Source organism: Alternaria incomplexa (assembly GCF_024043165.1).
Source record: "Alternaria incomplexa strain BMP 0042 chromosome Unknown scaffold_21, whole genome shotgun sequence".
NCBI classification, from domain to species: Eukaryota; Fungi; Ascomycota; class Dothideomycetes; order Pleosporales; family Pleosporaceae; genus Alternaria; species Alternaria incomplexa.
This window is the reverse complement of record NW_026249870.1, coordinates 233,590-251,649: the sequence shown is the minus strand read 5'-3', so window position 1 is coordinate 251,649 and position 18,060 is coordinate 233,590. Positions and strand designations below refer to the sequence as shown.

General features: G+C 53.6%; 5 protein-coding genes across 5 annotated transcripts; 2 read left to right on the top strand and 3 right to left on the bottom strand.

Moving 5' to 3' along the window:
- Positions 1-20: 20 nt before the first annotated feature.
- J4E90_010353 (uncharacterized protein) lies at positions 21-1,122 on the bottom strand (the record flags this gene model as incomplete). The annotated part of the gene is made up of 2 exons (XM_051439866.1): positions 21-340; positions 483-1,122. The coding sequence occupies 2 exons, from the start codon at positions 1,120-1,122 to the stop codon at positions 21-23; spliced, it is 960 nt and encodes a 319-aa protein (XP_051286293.1).
- Positions 1,123-3,862: 2,740 nt separating this feature from the next.
- Positions 3,863-7,264, bottom strand: J4E90_010352 (uncharacterized protein; the record flags this gene model as incomplete). The annotated part of the gene is made up of 1 exon (XM_051439865.1): positions 3,863-7,264. One exon carries the CDS (start codon positions 7,262-7,264, stop codon positions 3,863-3,865), a length of 3,402 nt encoding a protein of 1,133 aa, XP_051286292.1.
- Positions 7,265-9,392: 2,128 nt separating this feature from the next.
- MET26 (homocysteine methyltransferase Met26) lies at positions 9,393-11,791 on the bottom strand (the record flags this gene model as incomplete). Its single annotated transcript, XM_051439864.1, has 3 exons — positions 9,393-11,360; positions 11,411-11,512; positions 11,561-11,791. The coding sequence occupies 3 exons, from the start codon at positions 11,789-11,791 to the stop codon at positions 9,393-9,395; spliced, it is 2,301 nt and encodes a 766-aa protein (XP_051286291.1).
- A 936-nt stretch (positions 11,792-12,727) lies between these two features.
- On the top strand, positions 12,728-13,683 carry J4E90_010350 (uncharacterized protein; the record flags this gene model as incomplete). The annotated part of the gene is made up of 2 exons (XM_051439863.1): positions 12,728-12,836; positions 12,884-13,683. The coding sequence occupies 2 exons, from the start codon at positions 12,728-12,730 to the stop codon at positions 13,681-13,683; spliced, it is 909 nt and encodes a 302-aa protein (XP_051286290.1).
- Positions 13,684-16,346: 2,663 nt separating this feature from the next.
- Positions 16,347-17,994, top strand: J4E90_010349 (uncharacterized protein; the record flags this gene model as incomplete). The annotated part of the gene is made up of 4 exons (XM_051439862.1): positions 16,347-16,415; positions 16,469-17,397; positions 17,444-17,664; positions 17,717-17,994. 4 exons carry the CDS (start codon positions 16,347-16,349, stop codon positions 17,992-17,994), a joined length of 1,497 nt encoding a protein of 498 aa, XP_051286289.1.
- Positions 17,995-18,060: the final 66 nt, after the last annotated feature.

The following is an 18,060-nucleotide window of genomic DNA, read 5'->3' as shown; positions in this document are numbered from 1 at the left end:
TACCTGATTCTCAGTGTCCTTTACTCATAGCTCAGCTCGTGATTGTTCCAGCAGAGCTCGAAGCCGTTTGCGCGGAACCACTCGATACGAGTGGCTTCGAGTTCGAGTATAGCCTCCACTTGTTCCTCAGAGTAGCCAAGAAGGACCCTTTTGAGTGCTTCCACAGTGACCTCAAGGTAAGGATATCCGATTGAACGTCTTTGCCCACCGATAGTTCGTCTCAGTGTCTCTCGCAATCTATCTGGCAGGTGTTCATTCGGCTTGGGGTTCATTGTCAGTTTATAATGCAGATATGACAGCTTCTTCTTGATAAGCTCGTGTCGCCGATGTTCGATCTCATCTACCGCGGGTTAGAATACTACATGTGTCTCAGAACTATATTGCTAACTTACCTGACAAAGATTGGGGTATGGGAAGTCCCAAGGTGCGTAGTTTACTCTCGTTGCAGTAAAAAGTCACTATCTCAACAAGGAGAGCGAAACAATCTTTGCTCCCGAAGAGATAGAAAACCCAAAGCAGCAGTATCGACTCGCGGCAGTATTCACCCTCCATTTTATCACCATAGATTTTGTTCATCCAGACATCAGTGAAGAATTCCACCGCACTAGCGCAGTCGTGATAGTCGACGAGGATTCCCAGCTTCGCCATTAGTTCGAGGCTCACAGACTTCGGGATCTGAGGGCTGCGCAAGTGTAGCATGTTCATGAAGAGGAGGAATGCTTCCTCCTCCCACTCGTCTGCTGTGATGTGGTAGCGACCGTCGGCCTGCTTGCATCCCTCACTCCAGGTGCCAGGTGAGAGCGCTGCTTTGAAGACCGGTGACGCCAATTTGAGATGGCGTGAGGAGACAAGATAAAGGACAGATCCGTCAGGAACATTAAGGATTACCCAATCCGACTCCTTTGTGATGAACGCCCTCGCAGGCGACTGGTGAATTTCGATATCGTCCGAGATCGACATCTTTGTGTCCCATTCTTTCATGCTGAAAGGGAGTTGATCAAGCATGTCAAGGTTGTCGAACGGTGAATCATCCCACCAAGCGAAGTATTCACCATCACCCGGTGATCGTAAGATTATGACTGTATCCGCGTCTGGATCGATCTCATGTACAACTGGAGCCATACTCGGATGTTGTGGGTGAATTAAGTTGAGTGGTTGTGATTTGATGTTAAGCAGGAAGATCCGGTCGTATGAACCTGTAAGCCATTGTGCATACGATTAGTGAGCTCGTCCAGTATTTTTACACTTCTTTCGATGAAACGCAAATGCACGGACAATTGTGAGTGGTTAGTAACGGGTGAATGGAAAATGTAGTAGTGCTGGGAATCTACTGCCCACCGAGACGCTTCAACACACATCGAGGATGCATTGTCGCGATAACGCCAGGTAGAACGTGCGCTTTCGCGAGGTAGAGGTGTAGCATACTGATCGCGTGGGAAAGGGTCACGGCGTGAGAGGCGCGAACCGCATGATGCAACAGACGCCACTGAGAGAGCTCGCTTCCGTTGTCGTATCGTATTGCGCGTAGTATTGTGTAATCCGTCGCAAAAAGCAACGTGATGCTCGAATCAATGAGGGAGGTGTTGGAGGCTGTGTGGTGTTTTGCAGCTCGAAGCGCAAGTCGACCGAGTGGGCCTTACCCAGGACAGCACTAGCGTGAAGCGCGGCCGCCATTTGGCCGCTGTCTGAGCAGCCGGCTTGCTCTTTTCTTCCTAAACACCCACCTGCGGTTCACATCACCGTGCACGTGATCCCTGCGATGACTTTGCACCTAATATACCAAACTAAAAATCACTATTCCAGCAACCATTGACGTACACCAAATCACCATCATGAACCACGACGGTTTCTCAATCACGCCCTCCCTCTTCACCCCTTCTCGCTCTACTCTTTCTCTCCATCTCGCAAACCACCACGGATGCTCGTTCCATGCATCAGTCACTGAACTGCTCCAGCTCATATCACCGTCGCCTTCTGTCTCATCTTCATTCCTATCCGTATCATCTCCACTGTTACTAGTATCATCTCCATCACCCGAATGATATCCCCGTTCGTCGTTGCAACACCACGCGTCTATCACACTTCCCGGATGAATCCTAGCATCCCAGTCTCCACTGCTGATCGGCATGTCTTCGTTAACGTCCCATAGCTCATGGACGATGATGCTATCGTGGCTGAGTTCATCCAACAGGGCGTTGGTATTGGACCATTTGGAGTAAACGTGGTAGTCAAGTGTCTTGATGTGTGTGGAGTCTTCAGAACGGAAGGTAAGGGATATTGGAGCGGACTGTGGTGGTTGTGCTGCTGCTATGGGATGCGTTGGATCCAATGGAAGTCTAACATCTCCAGCGTAGACACCGAAGCCGATTCCAGAATCGATCCGGGGAAGCCTCGTGCTTGCGTCTTCTGTCTTTCGATCCCCCTCTTTCGATACGTCGCTGATGAGCCATCGCAGTAACCAATTGTTGCTGAGATGATAGAAACGATTAATCCGAAAGCCGGAGGACGATCTGCGGTCATCTGGTTGTCTTTCGAAGTTGCCGCCAGAAGCATCTTCTCTATTTGTTGGTATAACATCGCTTCTTTCCTTCGATAATTGCATATGGTTCATAATGACATCTCCCGCTCATCTTTCGAAATGTTTGTGAGGGCATCTGTCAGCCCTTCATAACCCCCATCATAGCGCTTGCCCGATCTTCCAGCCGCAAAACAGCTGTAGGTAGAGCTAGTCGAAGGACCGCATGTCCTGAACAAAGACTCTCATTCGCCATGCCTACATCTCCCGACTGCCCTCGTACAAGCCGTCAAATACACATGGAATGAACACAAGCGCCATGTACCCTACGGCTCTTGTCTATACCTTGAGGTGACAAGTCTCAAAGATAGTAGCAAGGTCGTACTAAACCCACCAATCCCCACGTTCTCTACATGACAGGTCTCACGAATTCTATGGTCTTGAGTTGGCAGGTCTCGATGATGGAAGATAGGTGACACTAGATCCACAATACTGCTCCCGTCCCGAACAACCGAACAAAGGGTCGACGTCGACACACTGTCACGGACCGCGCTTGCTATGTTGCACCCGCGGCAACGAGGAAGAAGAGGCAAGGTGGCCGACGACGGCAAGAGCCCAGTCTTAGGTCTTTCCATGTTCTCGACCAAAGAAAATACAACGTGGGGGAAGTGTTTCCCACTCGCTTCCAAGTATTTTACACATGCAGAGCTCAATAGCAGACGATGTCCGTTTCGAATGAGACGGATATTAAGTGGGAAGAATAAAGTCATTTCTACATTCCAACTACATCCTGTTACCAGTACATCCCGCAATAACCGAAGAAAGAGCCGCCGTGAACACACTGTCACGGAGCGCGCTCTGATGCGAGGGAGGGGACATCCACCACCTCCCCTCCACCTCCCCTCCGCCTCCCCCACCCACCCAGAAAGCGGCCGACGACGGCAGCTTCATAGTCTTGAAGTCCTTCATATCCCCAACCAAAGGTTCTTGCACCTATCAACCTGATGCGATGAGAAATGAGACTGATCGAATTCCCTGTTTGATTCGCTTCATTCTGGACAGACCCGTGTGTCACGCGAGCTTTATATGATGGTGATTGTTCGGTAAGAATATGAAGTCATTCCTACATCCTAACTACATCGCTTCGTCTTCGTCTTCGTCTAAAAACGACCGTGGAACACATCAACACTAAATCGTGCTACTATGTGAATACAAACATCGAGGATATCTATCCATCCTAAACGCCAATCGCTATCCCTAGATCATCAAAAACAGAAATCGTACAACCGAAAAAAACATCAACCACGATCATCGTCTTCATGGCCCTTCATTGCCGTCGTCGTCGAGTCATTCCCTCTCCTTCTCTTTTCCCTTACCGAGCGGGCTCAGACCCGCCCCACTCCCCACCCTCTTACTCCTAATACTCGTCTGCCTCGCCAAACTTGCCTGGCTCGCTTTCCCCCTAACCTTCAAACTCTTAATCGAATTCGACGGGCTCGGTCGAGGCGACATTCTGGGTGTACCCCCTCTACTTCCACTACTGCTCATCTGTTCAAACCTCCCCGCAAGATCCTTCACCCTCGTCGGCGACGCATTCCCGTTATTCCCATTCTCATCCCCAGCATCCCTTGGAGGAACATCACTCAATATGCTCGCGCCATCGATATCCGCGTTAACGACTCTGAGTTTACTTTTAGGGACGGTAAACATGACTTGCACAACGCGGCGCTCGACGGCGGCTTCGACGTCCCAGTCTGCTTCGCTGGCGGGGGTGCAGGGACGGTCTCTTTCATCTCCTCTGTCGTGTGATGGTGGTACGCCTAGCTGGTCTGGGGAGATGGGTGTACGTGGGGTAGGCAATCTCTCCTCGCTATTGATCGTAACGAGGAGGTTGCTACCGCGTTCCCGCCATTCCTGGCGTGCGCGTTCACGCTCGAGTATGGCGATGTCCTCGGGTGCGCCCCAGTCATCGCCTGCAGTGCGGCGCCAGGCGGGGTCTTGTTCTTCTTCGAGCCAGTCTTGCTTGCCGCGGCGGTTACGCCAGAAGCTTGCGTCGGAGGCGGCGCGTTGGGGCGTCGAGTTTGTAGTCGCAGGAGCAGGCAGAGATTTCCTGTTGATGGAGCGGGGGGAGGGGTCGACCGGGGAGATGGGATCGTCTCTGTAGGGCTCGTGGTATGTTGGTGCTGTTGTGAGGGAGCGCGTGCGTTCGGCGCTTGAGACGGAGCGTGTCAATACTCTGCGGACGCTGCCTAGCCAGCTCATTCTGCGCTCTCTGGTTGCAGGACGAGGGGCTGATGATAGGTCTAGTGCAAAGGATGTTGCTGGTGTGGCTGTGGCTGCGCGACTGTTGCTTCGGTCGGAGTCGCGGTGTGTGGTTGAACCGGATGAGCTGGTGTCGGGTCTGGATCGCTCTGGGTTTCCACCGAGAAGTACCTCGCCTTCTGCTTGTAGACGAGAAAACGATGATTGTGCGGTGCGGAAGGAGTCGACATCCTGCTCTCCTTGTAGGCTACTGAAGGACTGCGTTCGCGGGTCTTCTGGTGAATGGCGACCAGGCTTGTCATGAGTAGGACTTGTATCAGGCGTTTTGAATGGGTTGGCACGCATGGCTGTGTTCAACATGGGACCCGAACGCATAGATGCACTGCGGCCAACGCCCCCATTAGACGACGTCCAAGATAGCGTACTCCTCTCGCTAAGGTTTGAGCTTGTACGTTCCGAAGTAGACTTATCAGGCGACAACCTTCCAGCTGAATTAGTATTAACCTCATAGCTCTGGTGTTGAGGCGACGGGAACGCCGAATGAAGGGTGTTCCTGTTACGTCCAGGCGATTCCGTAAATGGATCCAAAACTGGAGCGTTATCAAGTATTGCCGACCCAGATCTTTGTCGTGTCTCTGCCATTTCCTGATGCCTGCCCGGTGTATTATTGTCGTGCGCTGACTCCTCATCAGGCTCCTCCTCCAACTCATCAATAGGATGTATGCTTCCCGGACCTCGGGGCCTGCCCATGGCGTACTGTGGTCTACCGCTCAAGTTGCGTCGCAGTCCACGCGTTGGACTTGGGATCTCGACCAGTAGTCCAGTTCTCTCCACATCGCCCCGGTTGGTGGCCTTCCATCCTTGTCCACCCTGTGTACCGGCTGTGAAGTAGTAAGGCCCGTTCTGATCGGTAATGTAGTCCAGAGCATCCGAGTTTCCGCCGCGGCCATCGAAGCTTTGAGGGTAGTCTTCGGCATTGTATCTGTGAGTAGTGTAGGAGATTTCTTGCAGTTGCTTTTCACGGAACTCCCTTCGCTTCTTCATACGCCTTGCATACCACATGTAGAGCGCGAACACTCCACATATCGCAGCCAAACCGATACCAACACCGACACCCAAGCCAGCCTTTTGTCCAGTCGTAGACAACAGCCCGCTACTCGCAGACTCTGACGGCGACTCTTTGACCGGGGGAGTATAATCCGAGATCCAGGTATTCGATGTGACGTTAAGGAAGTATGTTTGCGTGTTTGCTGCTGGCGCGACGTCTTTTCGCTGTGTGCCGGATGATGGAATAGAATAGCCTCCGGTAATCATCAGTACACCTCCTGGGAGCATGGCCGCTCCATGGCCATAGAGACCACCGTCATTCGGCAGTCCGGTACCAGTAGTAGAGGGAACCACCCACTGCCAGTCACCAGCACCACCGTAACCATCTGCGACGCTCAGTATGGCGAACTGGGGGTCTGCCGGTGTATTGATGTCGCCCACCCAACCTCCGACTACAATGATCTGCTGGCCATCCGGACTCAGCACAGCGGTATGACCGGAACGAGGATCGATCGAGGTGACGTCTGCTCGAATAGCTAGGTCTGTGCGGGAGGTGTCAGGTTGATCGACGCCGATAAAGGTCCAGCCCTGTTCCGGAAGGGAGAAGAGCGCAATCTGCGACATGTTGATGAAGGCAGCACTGGTATGGCCTCCGATGAGGACGAAGTTCTGCTGTTGTATCTGCGTGCCATCGCTTCGGTCGGAGAAGGTTGGTGAAAGACCCGTGATGGTGAATCCTGCTTCGGGTATAGGCGGTCCGCGGCTGGAGGAGACATCGATGTCGTAGTTGAGTGGCTTGCTCGTATCCTCCGATGGTTGTACGGTGACCATGAAGTTTGAGTAGTTGGCCGCAGACTGCCAGTCGCTCGCGGTATCATTCTGGTCAGGACACATGCCACCGAAGAAGTATGCGCCAGTATTCGCAGCCTTCCCTCCCACGATGGACGAGAAGGTCATGCCACCGCTGAGGTAGTTCGCGCCCATGATGGACGTATGCGAACTGTCGACCACCGAAACATCCTGCTTGCTCCAACTGCCCTTGACAACATTCTCTGAGGTATCCGGTACAAAGCTCCACAATTCTCCACCACCCGCACCCAGAGTGCAGTCGCCCGTGTATACAGTCAGGTTGCCGTCGTGGTCGAGAACCGGGGTGAAAGCGCGCAGGGCATTGTCGTCGAGGAAGGGCAGCGTTGCGTACAGTGTGTTGTAGGGCAGATTCGACGCTTTGACCTGGGATGATAGATCGATGGTGCTCAGTGCGAATTGCGTGGACGATTGCGACGACGGGCGGAAGACGTAGAGGGTATCATTGTTCTGGAGGAGACGTGTAGGGTTGTATGGCATCTGGGCGGCGACGGCAGACAGCAGTAGCGAAGTCGACAGGAGTGGTAGCCATTGCATCCGAAGTTCGATAGGCAGCCTTAGTGATGTCGACATAGTGGTGGTGTGATGCGCGAGGACCTTCACCTCGAATGCTGGAGATAACGTCCCATGAACCACGACGCTGAGAATGCGGGACAGCGTAACACAGACTCTGGAAAGCGACAGTACAGGTGGAGATGTAGATGCGCAGACGTAAACCAGACAGTGGGCTTAGATCTGCGGGCCATGCACGGGACCGTCTAGAGTCGAGATGGCTGGCGTTCGGGGTTCGTTGCAGGGGCCGCACGGTTTGTTTACGCGACCGCGTAACCTTGGAACAGGATCTTCTACCTTGCAACTTTAGGCTAGAAGAGCTGCAGCGCCCTATGCAACACAGCTGTATGCTCTTCCAACTATACTGCACATCAACACGCAGACACACATACACACAGATAGATGAGACCTCCACCACCTCCCCTCCGCCTCCCCTCCTCCTCCCCCACCCACCCAGTGGGCTCAGATCTGCGGTTCATGCACGGGACCGTCAAGCGTCGAGGTGGCTGGTCTGTCAACAGAGGCCCAGCCCGCAAAGCTCTCGACCCAGCCGCGTAGGACTCGACTAAAGTTGCGTAACATACTATTCTAGCGTGTATATCTCGGTGAGAAGCGTCCATCGGTCCAATCATTGTTTAGTATTGTAATCGGGGACTGGCCCGGATCGCGTCTGGGCCTGATTTGCCCTGATTTTCCCACGCCAAGCTGGTTAGTAAACAGGGTCGTTCGGGGCAACGGCTTTTCGTGGCGCCACCAATCCTTGCCTGTGAGCATATAGCCATCGCCAACGTCGGGCTTGACAGACGGAAAAGTTTCTCAATACATACGCAGGCACAGAGAAAGATCAATAGGAAGCGATAGGAGACCTCCACCACCACCCCTCCACCTTTGGTGGCGTGCGCGCATCATAGCATGTGAAGATATAGCCCGTTAACGACGTCCGATTATGGGCCGTCGCTGTCGTTCGATTGAGCTGCTGGAATTGTTTTTGCGAAAGATGCCGTCGTCGGAGAAACAATCGCCCTCGTGATGCGTGCTCTCGGTGTTGCGATGGAAGAGAGGAGGTTGGTAGAAGGTCGGCGGTATGACAGCACCGTCAGCACGAGCGCAGCGCAGCCCCCACCTTCCAAGGTTGCGCCTACCGCTTCCACGCGCAAAAGTCGATGACACTACCTTCCCATCCGCTTTTGTTTCAGATACACGACATATCAGCTGAGATCTATTGAATTTTCGGGCCTTTCGTCGTCGAGAAGGTTTTCGCGTGCTGGGAACGCGTCGACATACCACAACCCCTCCTCTATTATCGACTTTGTCGGCCGATGCATTTAGGAGACATCCTTCTGCATTGCGAATATATTGAGTATCACCTAGCAGCGCCGTGTCTTTATTGAAGTACCAGCACGTTCATCAAAGCAGTCGTCGTGTGCGCTACTGCTGGGTAGGTATATGTGGGTATTGCTTATGCCGTCAGTATTATAGACGTGGGAGCTAGCTTGAAAGCGCTTCATCGGGAAGGCATTATGGAGGTCCATGTAGTATTGTATTGTAAGTTAACAATAGAATCACAAACTGAAAATAGACGCAATAAGGCGATGGATGATGAGTGTAAGTTGTCCCGAGCAGCGCACAGACGTCTAAGAAAGGCTCCCGGAAGGTAGAACAGAACGAAGACCACTATATAGGTGAGGCGATCGGGAAGATACAGAACATCACAGCCTATTTACACATGAACAATGCGTTCATCACACACATCAAGTACTTGGTTGTAGAGCGACACTGACATATCTCCATTCAGCTCATCCAAGATCAAGATGAGATCGTCTACTCTACATCGACGACAGAGCTCTTGCTCCATCACACGCTATCTCATCTCCCTGCGACAATCGTCGCACACATAGTCCCCAAGAATAATCAAAACGCCAAAGCCAGCCCATTCGCTGCTTGTGATGAACGCCGATGTTGAGATGCGTCCATACACACACCTCTCTTCAATCCTTTTTGCACCGCCAAACGACCCATGATGCAGGTTGAACTTTTGGGTATCATAACTAGTCATTACACACATTACAAAGCGGCATGTTGATATGCTGCTTGAACTGACCCCGTTGATGAAACGAGGTCAAAGAGGATATGCCAAATGGCAAAGAGCCTAAGAAGAGTACTTCTCGCGGTAGAACTTGGCTGCGTTGACAAGGTTGACAAGCGCCGCCTTGGTCTCCTTCCACTGGCGGGTCTTGAGACCGCAGTCGGGGTTGACCCAGAGCTGCTCAGGCTTGAGGTAGGTGAGCATCTCGGCGAGACGGTCCTTGATCTCCTGCTCGGAGGGGATACGAGGGGAGTGGATGTCGTAGACACCGGGGCCAATGTGGCGGGGGTAGGCCTTGTCCTCGAAGACCTTGAGGAGCTTGGCGTCGCTCTTGCTGTTCTCGATGGAGAGGACATCAGCATCGAGCGCGGCAATGGCGTGGAAGAAGTCCTGGAACTCGGAGTAGCAGAAGTGGGAGTGGATCTGGGTAGAGTCCTGGACACCAGCGCAGGCGAGCTTGAAGGAGTCGACAGCCCATGAAAGGTACTTCTCGCGCTCAGTGCCGGCACGGAGAGGAAGACCCTCACGGAGAGCGGGCTCGTCGACCTGGATGACGTAGATGCCAGCAGACTCAAGGTCAACAACCTCGTCGCGGAGGGCGAGAGCAAGTTGCTGAGCCTGGACAGACTGGTGGACATCGTCACGGGGGAAGGACCACCGGAGGCAGGTGATGGGTCCAGTAAGCATACCCTTCATGGGCTTCTTGGAGATGGAGGCGGCGTACTTGGACTCCTTGACGGTCATGGGAGCAGGGCGCGAGATGTCACCGACGATGATCGGGGGACGGACGCAGCGGGATCCGTAAGACTGGACCCAACCCTTGGTGGTGAAGGCATAACCGTCAAGGCGCTCACCGAAGTACTGCACCATGTCGTTACGCTCGGGCTCGCCGTGGACGTAGACGTCAAGGCCAAGCTCGTCCTGGATCTTGACAACCTCCTCGATCTCCTTCTCGATGAACTTCTCGTACTCCTCGGGTGTGATCTCACCCTTGGTGAACTTGTTACGCGAGATACGGATCTCCTTGGTCTGGGGGAAGGATCCGATGGTGGTGGTAGGGAACATGGGAAGGTTGAGGTGCTTCTTCTGCTGAGCGTAACGCTCGGGGAAGCCAGACTTGCGCTCGTGCTGCTCAGGGGTGACGCTGGCCTGGCGGTCCTTGACAGCCTTGTTGTTGGTGCGCTCAGATGAGGCACGAGCCTGCATCGACTTGGCGTTGGCCTCAAGAGCCTCACGGACGGATGCTGGGCCATCGTTGACAGCCTTGGCGATGACAACGACCTCGGAGACCTTCTGGCAAGCGAAGGAGAACCAGTCCTTGACCTCCTCGGGCAGCTTCTTCTCGCTGTCGAGAGAGTGGGGAGTGTGGAGAAGGGAGCTGGAGGTGGCAACGAGGACACGGTCCTTGCCGAGCTTCTGGACAGCAGTCTCAACAATCTCGATGGCGTTCTTGAAGTTGGTCTTCCAGATGTTGCGACCGTCGACGACACCGACGGACAGAACCTGGTTGGAGCCAAGCTTGCCGATGACGCTCTCGAGCTGCTCAGGGTTCCTGACAAGGTCGATGTGGATACCAGCAACACCCTGGAGGCTGGGGAAGACCTCGAAGTTGTGGACGACGTCACCGAAGTAGGTGGCGAGGACAAGCTTGGGCAGACCGCTGCCGACGAGCTTCTCGTATGCGGGCTTGAAGGCATCCTTGACCTTCTGGGGGAGGTCGTAGACGAGGACAGGCTCGTCAATCTGGACGTACTCGGCACCAGCCTCCTTCAGCTTCTGGAGGAGCTCGACGTATACCGGCAGCAGCTTCTCGAGAAGGGTGATGGGGTCGACGGACTGGCCACGGTCGGCCTTGCCGAGAGCGAGGAATGAGACAGGTCCGATGAGGACGGGGCGGGTGGTGATGCCAGCCTCCTTGGCCTCGAGGAACTCAGCGACGGGCTTGGGGTTCTCGGCGAGGGTGAAGGTCTGGTTGTCTTGGAGGGTGGGCTTGACGTAGTGGTAGTTTGAGTCGAACCACTTGACCATCTCCTATAGTGGGGTCAGATGCTGTTGATAACTCCCGAACTTTCGGGACTTACCAGCGAGGGGACGTCGACACCGTCCTTCTGGTGGCCACGGCCCATGGCGAAGTACTCATCGAGCTTGTGCAGCGAGTGCTTGGAGTAGCGCTCTGGGATAGCCTGGTCCTGTTAGTCGATTGCAGCGGGTATTGAATGACGTGTGCTTACGTTGAAGAGCTGGATGTGGTCGAGGAGGTGGTCGTAGAAGGCGAAGTCGTTGCTGGGGATGACATCGACGCCGGCGTCCTTCTGGATCTTCCAGTGCTCCAACCGCAGGCGCTTGCCCTCCTTGATCAGGTCGTCGCGCGAGAGCTTGTCCGCCCAGTAGGCCTCGTTGGCCTTCTTGAGCTCACGGTCCGCACCCATGCGGGGGAAACCGAGTACTGAAGAGTGTACCATTGTGATGTGATTGTCCGATGCGGACAACTGTGATAATTGGGGGGATGGGTAGGATGTGGTAGAGGGGAGGGGGAAGAGGGTGAGGGAGGAAGGTGGGATGTAGGAGGAAGAGTGGTAGCGGATGGTGTGCTTTATGTTTTTTGCTGGCGTATGCAGCAACGTCGCGGGGTTGGCGCCTACGTGGCTCCGATTCGACGGTGCACTCACCGCCCTCAACTTTATTCTGCAACGGCGAGAACAATCCGCCGTTCGTCAGGGCTTCCCTCAATCTACGCAGTGTGGAGCGATTATCTTGGACTATCCTGCTGCTTTAGCGCTCCCATGCCCACAGCTATCGCGCACTAGCTCTGCTAATGCTAACTTTTCCCCAAAGCGACATCGGCGGAGGGGCGCTCGGAGCCTTGGCGGTGACGAGCTTGCGCAACTTCAAGCGTGTCCGGTGAGAATTCGGATGTTTCCACAGCACAGGGACGAGGCACCCTGTAAAGATTCACGCAGGAACGATCCCTTCTCGACTGGGTGTTGGGTATTGGCCATGGCTAACACGTCGTCCATGACAGCATGAATCAGCTCCGCGCCAGCTCTTAGCGGGTTCTGCATCTCAACAGGCATCTTCTGGGTTAGCTCAGACCCTGAAGATCATCGACATCGGGACAATGCCATCAACTCGTCTCGAGCAGAACACCAAGGCGGCATGCGAGTCAGGTGTCGTCGGTGGTTTGTACTGCAGCTCTTCTCACGATGGTCGGTAAATGTCCGAGCGAAGGGTTCACGACGAGGCGGCGGAACCACCGAGTACTTGCCTTATTTAGCTGTCTCCACAACCCCGCATCGTGTATAAAACCCCGCCATCAACAAGCCAAGTAGACGATAACAAGCGCAACAACCCCCCGAGCCAGTGAAACACACACGGATAATATTCACACGCATATCACAATGGCTTCAAGACCGACTCACACCCGAACCGCCTCCACAAACCTGGCCGGCGGCTCAGGCCAGCGCGTGTTGGAAGGAAGGAATGCCATCATCACAGGAGCATCGAGGGGTATTCAAACCACATACCCAAACTACATCCAATTCTAACACCCCCAGGCATCGGCGTAGAAATCGCCCGCAACCTCGCCAGCAAAGGCTGCAACGTTGTCATAAACTACACCTCCGACTCCTCGTCCAAGACCGCCGAAGACCTCGCCTCAGAACTCTCCGCCGAATACGGCATAAAAGCCATCAGCGTACAAGCGAGCATGGGCTCAGAAAACGGCCCCGCCCACCTCGTCGAAGTAACCAAGAACAACTTCCAGCACCCCAAGACGGGCAAGTTCCAACTCGACATCATCATCAACAACGCGGGCGTCGCTGGAAACAACTACGTCGAAAACGTGGATTGTGAGGACTTTGCGAGGCAGTTCAATATCAATGTGCGGGGGCCGCTGCTGCTGGTCAAGGCTGCGACACAGTACTTGCCGAATGACCGGTCTGGACGTATCGTCAACCTCAGCTCTGTGAGTTCGAGCCTGGGATACAAAGGCCAGTCTATCTACGGTGGTACAAAGGCAGCGTTGGAGAGCATGACGAGGACGTGGTCAAGGGAGTTGGCGGAGCGCTGCACGGTTAATGCGATTAATCCTGGTCCTGTTGCTACGGATATGTACTGGAGTAATGACGACGCGTTTATTGCGCAGAACAAGCCGTTTATCGAGAATACGCCTCTTGCGGCGCCAAGGAAGGGTATTGATCCGGAGAGGATCTATGAGGCGTCGCAGGGTGCTGGTGGACGGCCGGGTTACAGTGAGGAGATTGGAGGTGTAGTGGGGATGTTGTGTTTGCCTGAGGCGGGGTGGACTACTGGAAGTGTTATTTGCGCGAATGGGGGTATGAAGTTCAGCTTTTAGATACCTGGGCAAACGACAACGAGACGGATATGATGTCAAGAAGGATACTTTCTTCGGTCGGGATCTAATGTACCGCACACGCGTAACACTCTGCCGTACTTCCCCATTCCCACCCTCCCAAACCTCACTCTCAATAACTACACTCGAAGTCTTTCTAATCCTTTTTTCTCCATCTTCTTTAACAACAATCCCCCTTTCGGAATCTCTATCACACCTCCAGCCTGCCCCCATCCTTTCGTCACTCCCCACACTAACCCCGTCATCATCCGCACATTCGTACCCATTCGTCTTTGCAATCCGCGAACCAATGGTCTTGAGCTCAGATTGGTGCTGCGAGTTATCTGTATCATGTCCTGCACTACGGCTTTGCTTGGTACCGCGACTCCGATTCCGACTACTGCGTAACGTAGATTCGCCGATGAGGTGGGGAGCGACGTGTCGAAAGAAGAGGCGCATGGTGGGGAGGCAGCCGGTTATTATTACGAGGTTGGCTTCTATGAGGCTGGTCGGGACGTTAGTTAAGATATCTGATGGTGACCAGATTGAGTGGTTTGCGACATGGACATCTTGCTTTGGGGCATGAGACGGGGGAGTAGGATGTGATAGACTTACATCCAGATTCCCGGCATGACGATCGCCCAGGTCTGATCGACTGTTTGGAGCATGGGGAATATGAGGGCGAGACGGACGCCGCTTGTTATACACGTTCTGTTGTGTCTGTTAGCTCATGCTTGCCATCTCCATCAACCTTTTTGCGTCGATTGCCACTTACAGTGAGCCCACCCCAAAGATACAAATCAACCCCAACTTCTGCGCTCTTGGCATCTGCAACCTAACAACCATCGGCACCGGCAGAACCAGCAACAAGATATCCGTCGCCATATTCAACACCGCCGTCGCTATATAAAGCGGTGTCCTATCAATGCAACTTCCTTCGGTAATGGTAACATCCCAGTTCCGTCGAAACGGCGTACAAGCGAAGATGAGCGGGAAGACAAGGGCGATATTGTAGCCGACCACGAGGAACATGCTTGCGTAGACACATGATTTGAACCACCGGAGGTGTGATAGGCGGAGGTAGAAGAAGAGGAGGGAGAGTTTGGCGCTGGCGAGGAAGGGGCAGTAAATTATACTTGCTACACTGATCAACTGTTGAGTGGTTAGTCGGGATTGTTGGGAGGTGTTGATGAATGGTGCTTACGTTCATGGTAGAATTGACGCGGTGCCCGATTAGCTCCCAGATGTGGACGCCGAGTGTGCCGCGGCCGTATTGGACTGTTGAGTTGTTAGATCAGCGATGGTGGAGACTGGCTTCGGTAGACGTACAGAGGATGGGGACTTGCATTGCGATGGAAAAGCACTGTAGGTTCGATTGCTAGCACGATTTGTCGAACATGCCATCTTTTTCAAGCTGCGATGCAACGCACCCAGGCTATGAGCAGCGCTACTGTAGATACTGTTAGACACCAAGCGTACTGATTTCGGCCTTTGTCGATCTCGGCCAGAACTGAAGAGCTTACTATGATCTGGTGTAAAGTTCTTTGCTAGTCTCGTCTTCGTGTAGACGCGTATAGCCATGAAGATGGCGGCGATGATCATGCCCAGGGTGCCAATCCAGAAGTTGGCAGCCTCGCCCGTTCTCTGGGGGTTATCGACATCGACAATGTAGCCAGGCGGAGCCGGAAAGATTGGCTTGTTCATGTCCATGATGCGAATATGTGGAGAAAGAGCGCGTCCCTGCTAATGTGCGAAGCTGATGTGTCTATATTTCAGTTCAAATTCTCGTCCCCATGGTCTGGGTCATCGCATTCCGTCATTTCTTGCTCTGGTCGACCGACATACTCAACATGTAACCATGTTCCATGTCACATGAAATCCTGCTGTTGACTGTGATGGTCAGTGTTAGCGCACGAGCAATGTCACTGTACACGCCGCATCGCTTAGGCAGTGAGGCTCACACATGCAGCAAGAGATTGGCCTGGAGTACTGCACCGCCTACCAAGAACTTGGTCAGTATACCTGTGCCACTCAACTGCATCGGAACCATGACTGTACATGGCAATAATGGCTCAGATGTCTTCCTGCCTGGCGGAAGCTTGGGGTGAGCATAAGCATGCCAAGATTGTGGCGTTCATAGAATTGGCCATCCCTTAGGCATCGCATCCATCAGTGTGGTCGACCGAGGTCTCCGAAGCGTCTGTTGATGATCCTTTGTAGAGCGACTGTGCCTCATTTCCAGCTCTCCGTGGTCCGCTCCCCAGGGTCCCGGATGATCCGCAAATTAACTTCTTGTGCCGAGCCGTGTGTAAAGTGATCTCGAACCTATGGAGAGGCATGCGTTCATTGACCCCTGCAAGCCACAATTTAGCGAACAAATCGAAGGCATTGCCGCTTCGCTGCCGACGGGTGTATAACCCTCGCGGCACAAGTCCAACGCCACATTGCGATCAGTTCTGGAAGCAATGTTGGCATCCTTCGAGCATCCAGCTTCATCTCATCTGTCGAGTCATTGCTGAGCAGGAATTGCGCATCCTTGTTGATGTTATTCGCTCAACCTGTTGAGAGATATGAGCGAGTAGAAAAGCGTGCCCCAGCCTGCGTCAAGGTTTCGATCATCGAGTGTTCCTTGTGTTATCTCTTCATCTATTGAGCTCGTTATCAGCATGACTCGTTTGTCCCTTACCTTACTTGCGGCAGCGGCTGTCGTCCCATTCGCACATGCTGACTATTGCGTGAGGCTGCTTCCTAGTTCCCTTCTATTCGAAACGTCTGCTAACATGTACAGTGTTCCGCTCTTGCACTCACCTCCCTAAAGAGTCGGCTGCTCTACCCTGGTCAAGATGCGTATGAGACGCGGGAAGATTCCTACTTCGATGTAAAGCAGCAAGCTATCACACCCAACTGCATTGTCCAGCCCAAGACCGCCAAGGAAGTCGCTCTTGCTGTTAAGACTCTCACAGTCGCTAGTCGGTTGAAGTCATGCAAGTTTGCGATTCGCAGTGGTGGACACACTCCATACGTTGGAGCCTCAAACATTGAGGATGGCGTAACAATCGACCTGCACTATCTCAACACCGTTGAGTATGATGCTAAGAAGGCCCTGGTCAAGGTCGGTCCTGCGGCAACATGGAACGATGTGTACGACACTCTGGAACCACTGAAGGCGATGACGAGTGGTGGGCGTTCGTCCACAGTCGGCGTCGGTGGTCTTACGCTCGGCGGTGGAATCTCATACTTCTCGCCGGGGCGGGGTCTGGTCTGCGACAACGTCATCGAGTTCGAGGTTGTCCTCGCTGACGGTCGTATCGTGACCGCGTCCAAGACTTCGCACCCAGATCTCTTTGCTGTCCTCAAAGGCGGCAACAACAACTTCGGTATCGTCACTAGCTTCAAATTCGGCACCTTTGACTACGCCGGCATGTGGGGTGGTCTCGTTATCTACCCAGAGTCGACAATACAAGACCACTTCAAGGCCCTCATCAACTTCTCCAACAACATTGATAAGGAACCTAAGGGCTCAGCTATCGTCATGCCGGTGTATCAGAGCTCAGCGGGCGCCGATCTGATCCTGAACGCGTACGACTATGCCGAGCCGATATCGAGACCCGCGGCTTACGACGAGTTTTTGGCAATTCCTGGCAACATCTCGGATTCCACGGGTATCAGGAACATGTCATCGCTGGCTGCGGAACTCGCGGGCGCTACTACACACAGGTAAGCTAGCCGCCATTGCTCTTGACAGATGCTGATCAAAACCTAGCGTATACTTTGGCACACTGACTTTCGCGAACGACCTTCGCGTCATGACCAAAGCCCATGAGATCTACATGGATGTGCTGTCCAACTTGAAGGCCAAAGCTACGGGTGACTGGCAGATCTATGTGCTCTACCAGCCCCTTCCGCCTTCGTACTGGAGGCAGAGCGCGTCCAAGGGCGGCAACATGCTGGGCTTGGAGCGCTTTGGTGAACAGGTGCTGTGCTGTAAGTTCACCATGAAGTTCTGTGAAGACTGGACGCTAATTAGTATCGATAGTATACCAACCCTACATCTCTTGGCAAGGCGCTGAGCAGGACGCGCTCTTCCAAGCCGCAGGCGCTGATCTCGTCAACGGTATCCGCGAGTATGCTGAGAGCATCGGTGCCGACAACCCATACCTCTACCTGAACTACGCGGACAACACGCAAGATCCCCTCGCAAGCTATGGTTCCGCTTCAGTGAAAAAGATGAAGGCTGCAGCGAAGAAGTATGACCCTTCCGGTGTTTTTCAGAAGCTTGTGCCGGGTGGCTTCAAGATCTCCAAGGTTCAGTAGGTGATAGATATCTCTTCATAGAACGAATTGATAGCAATGAATGTGTCGGTGTGATGACAACATGAC